This window comes from Sycon ciliatum, chromosome 5 (genome assembly GCF_964019385.1).
Source record: "Sycon ciliatum chromosome 5, ocSycCili1.1, whole genome shotgun sequence".
Lineage (NCBI taxonomy): Eukaryota > Metazoa > Porifera > Calcarea > Leucosolenida > Sycettidae > Sycon > Sycon ciliatum.
In genome coordinates this window covers 38,622,816-38,625,315 of record NC_088647.1, presented here as the reverse complement: position 1 = coordinate 38,625,315, position 2,500 = coordinate 38,622,816, and the positions used below count along the sequence as shown (strand labels likewise).

The 2,500-nt window shown below is 45.6% G+C and overlaps 2 protein-coding genes across 2 annotated transcripts in view; both read left to right on the top strand.

Annotated features, from left to right (window-relative positions):
• LOC135817054 (uncharacterized) overlaps window positions 1-112 on the top strand; it is an 18,138-nt gene extending 18,026 nt beyond the window's left edge. Inside the window, exon 8 of the mRNA XM_065330154.1 lies at window positions 1-112. This exon is cut by the window's left edge and continues 105 nt beyond it. Coding sequence (XP_065186226.1) covers window positions 1-112 — 112 coding nt within the window.
• A 698-nt stretch (window positions 113-810) lies between these two features.
• The window catches only part of LOC135818621 (uncharacterized), a 25,105-nt gene continuing 23,415 nt past the window's right edge, over window positions 811-2,500 (top strand). The window contains exons 1-2 of the mRNA XM_065332008.1: window positions 811-1,016; window positions 2,250-2,450. Coding sequence (XP_065188080.1) covers window positions 861-1,016; window positions 2,250-2,450 — 357 coding nt within the window. The 5' untranslated portion in view covers window positions 811-860. The remainder of the gene's footprint in view (window positions 1,017-2,249; window positions 2,451-2,500) is intronic.

Here is a 2,500-nt window from a genome sequence, read left to right as displayed (position 1 = left end):
GCTGTCGGCTGTGTTCATATCAGATGATCGTGTGATTGTTACTATGGTAACTCTGTCTACACGAAAGCCAGGATATACAGCAACTGTTGCTTATGGGTGTCGACGGGTATAGTGAAATTCCGTATTACGAGAGCCAGTCTCAGCCCATAGTCCTTATGGTATGTTCACGTTCACGGGAAGGCCAGGATTGTGGTTCAAGAAGTCAGGAACGCACCACATTACGTGCACCCGCCAACCCTGGAAAAGCAAACTGACATTCACTACTTCGGACTTTTCCCGTTTGTGTCTTTCCCTCCAACCAGTGAACATTGACTACTTCACTGTATTTTCACCCTCAAACCAGTGAACATTGACTACTTCACTGTATTTTCACCCTCAAACCAGTGAACATTGACTACTTGACTGTATTTTGTATTTTCACCAGCATACAAATAGAATAATAGTGTTGTACTGCTCCCTGGCCGTTAAAGCAGGTGTGTGTGCGTGTTTTTTTAAAAGGATTTAACACTCTTGTTTCTCACCATGAGTATCATTGACATACCCTCTTCATTGCTCTTCATTGCTCTTCATTGCTCTTCATTGCTCTTCATTGCTCTTCATTGCTCTTCATTGCTCTTCATTGCTGCACGGTTCTGGATTGACGTATTATACTCAAGTACTTGTGCCTACGTGTGGATGCATGGATCTGGTGTGTGTGTGTGTGTGTGTATGTGTGTGTGCGTACGTGCATGCGTGTGTGTGTGTATGTATGTACATGTGTTTGTGTGTGTGTGTGTGTGTGTGCATTTGTTGATAATTGCAGGCCTCGGCGACTCAACGTCTACAGGGCATATTGTGCATTGTACGATGAGTGTGAGAAGATGGTGCAGAAAGTGTCCGATCGCAAGATGGTCCAAGAGACATTAGTTTTGTGTAAGAACTATCCAGGTGTTGCAATTGGTCTTAGTCTACAGTCCTATCTACTAACTCCTATACAACGGTTACCAAGGTATCCACTGCTTGTCAAGGATCTCCTGGTAAGAGATACTCATGATGTGTATGTGTGTATGTGTGTGTGTGTGTGTGTGTGTGTGTGTGTGTGTGTGTGTGTGTGTGTGTGTGTGTGTGTGTGTCTCTCTCTCTCTCTCTCTCTCTCTCTCTCTCTCTCTCTCTCCTCTCTCTCTCTCTCTCTCTCTCTCTCCTCTCTCTCTCTCTCTCTCTCTCTCTCTCTCTCTCTCTCTCTCTCTCTCTCTCTGTCTCTCTCTCTCTCTCTCTCTCTCTCTCTCTGTCTCTCTCTGTCTCTCTCTGTCTCTCTCTGTCTCTCTCTCTCTCTCTCTCTCTCTCTCTCTCTCTCTCTCTCTCTCTCTCTCTCTCTCTCTCTCTCTCTCTCTCTCTCTCTCTCTCTCTCTCTCTCTCTCTCTCTCTCTCTGTCTCTCTCTGTCTCTCTCTCTGTCTCTCTCTCTGTCTCTCTCTGTCTCTCTCTCTGTCTCTCTCTCTGTCTCTGTCTCTGTCTCTCTCCTCTCTCTCTCTCTCTCTCTCTCTCTCTCTCTCTCTCTCTCTCTCTCTCTCTCTCTCTCTCTCTCTCTCTCTCTCTCTCTCTCTCTCTCTCTCTCTCTCTCTCTCTCTCTCCTCTCTCTCTCTCTCTCGTTCCTATCAGTTGCTGTGAACACTTGAGTGGAGAGCGCTTGCTCGAGCGTTGAACCGGGTTCTTAATCCCACCATACCCAGTTCGCAAGGCTGGGCGGGGTTGTGAGCAGGCTTTCATTTCATCTTTTCTTATTATTTCTTATTATTTCTGCTTTCATCTCATTACAAAAATTCTGCGCTTTTTCTCCATCTGCGCATAAAATCTAGACTGACAACCTGCTTGTTAAATCATGCACCTGCTTTCAGGCGTAAAAACCCTGTTGTAGAGGTCTCAGTCCTCATTTGTTAGACTTACCTGTCTTTATAAATGTAACTTATTCTCTCTCTCTCTCTATTTGTACTCCCCTTGGGTATGTTGTGTTGTGTGCGCTCCCCTAGGTATGATGTTGTGTGTTTCCCTATTGGATCATGTGTTGTATGTTCTCCTTGGGCATGCCGTGTTGTGTCACCCCTAGCGCATGCTGTGCTGTATGTTCTAATCGGGCATGCTGTGTGACCCCTAGCGTATGATGTGTTGTGTGACCCCTAGCGTATGATGTGTTGCGTGACCCCTAGCGTATGATGTTTTGTGTGACCCCTAGCGTATGATGTGCTGTATGTTCCTGTTATAATGTTACGTGTAGAAAAAGACGGACGCTAGTCATCCGGATCATACCTTGTTAACACAAGCCCTGGCCGAACTAGAAGGCAATGCGCAGAAGATTGACATGTACATACAAGAGCAGCGCAGTGTCGCTACTATTAACTCACTCAAGAGAGAGATGCCAACGGCGGAGAACTTCTTTGATGATACGGCTGCTAATATGATCTATCACACCGGAATGGTATGTGTAGTTCACATCCACATGTACTTCTATATGCACTTCTATAAAAC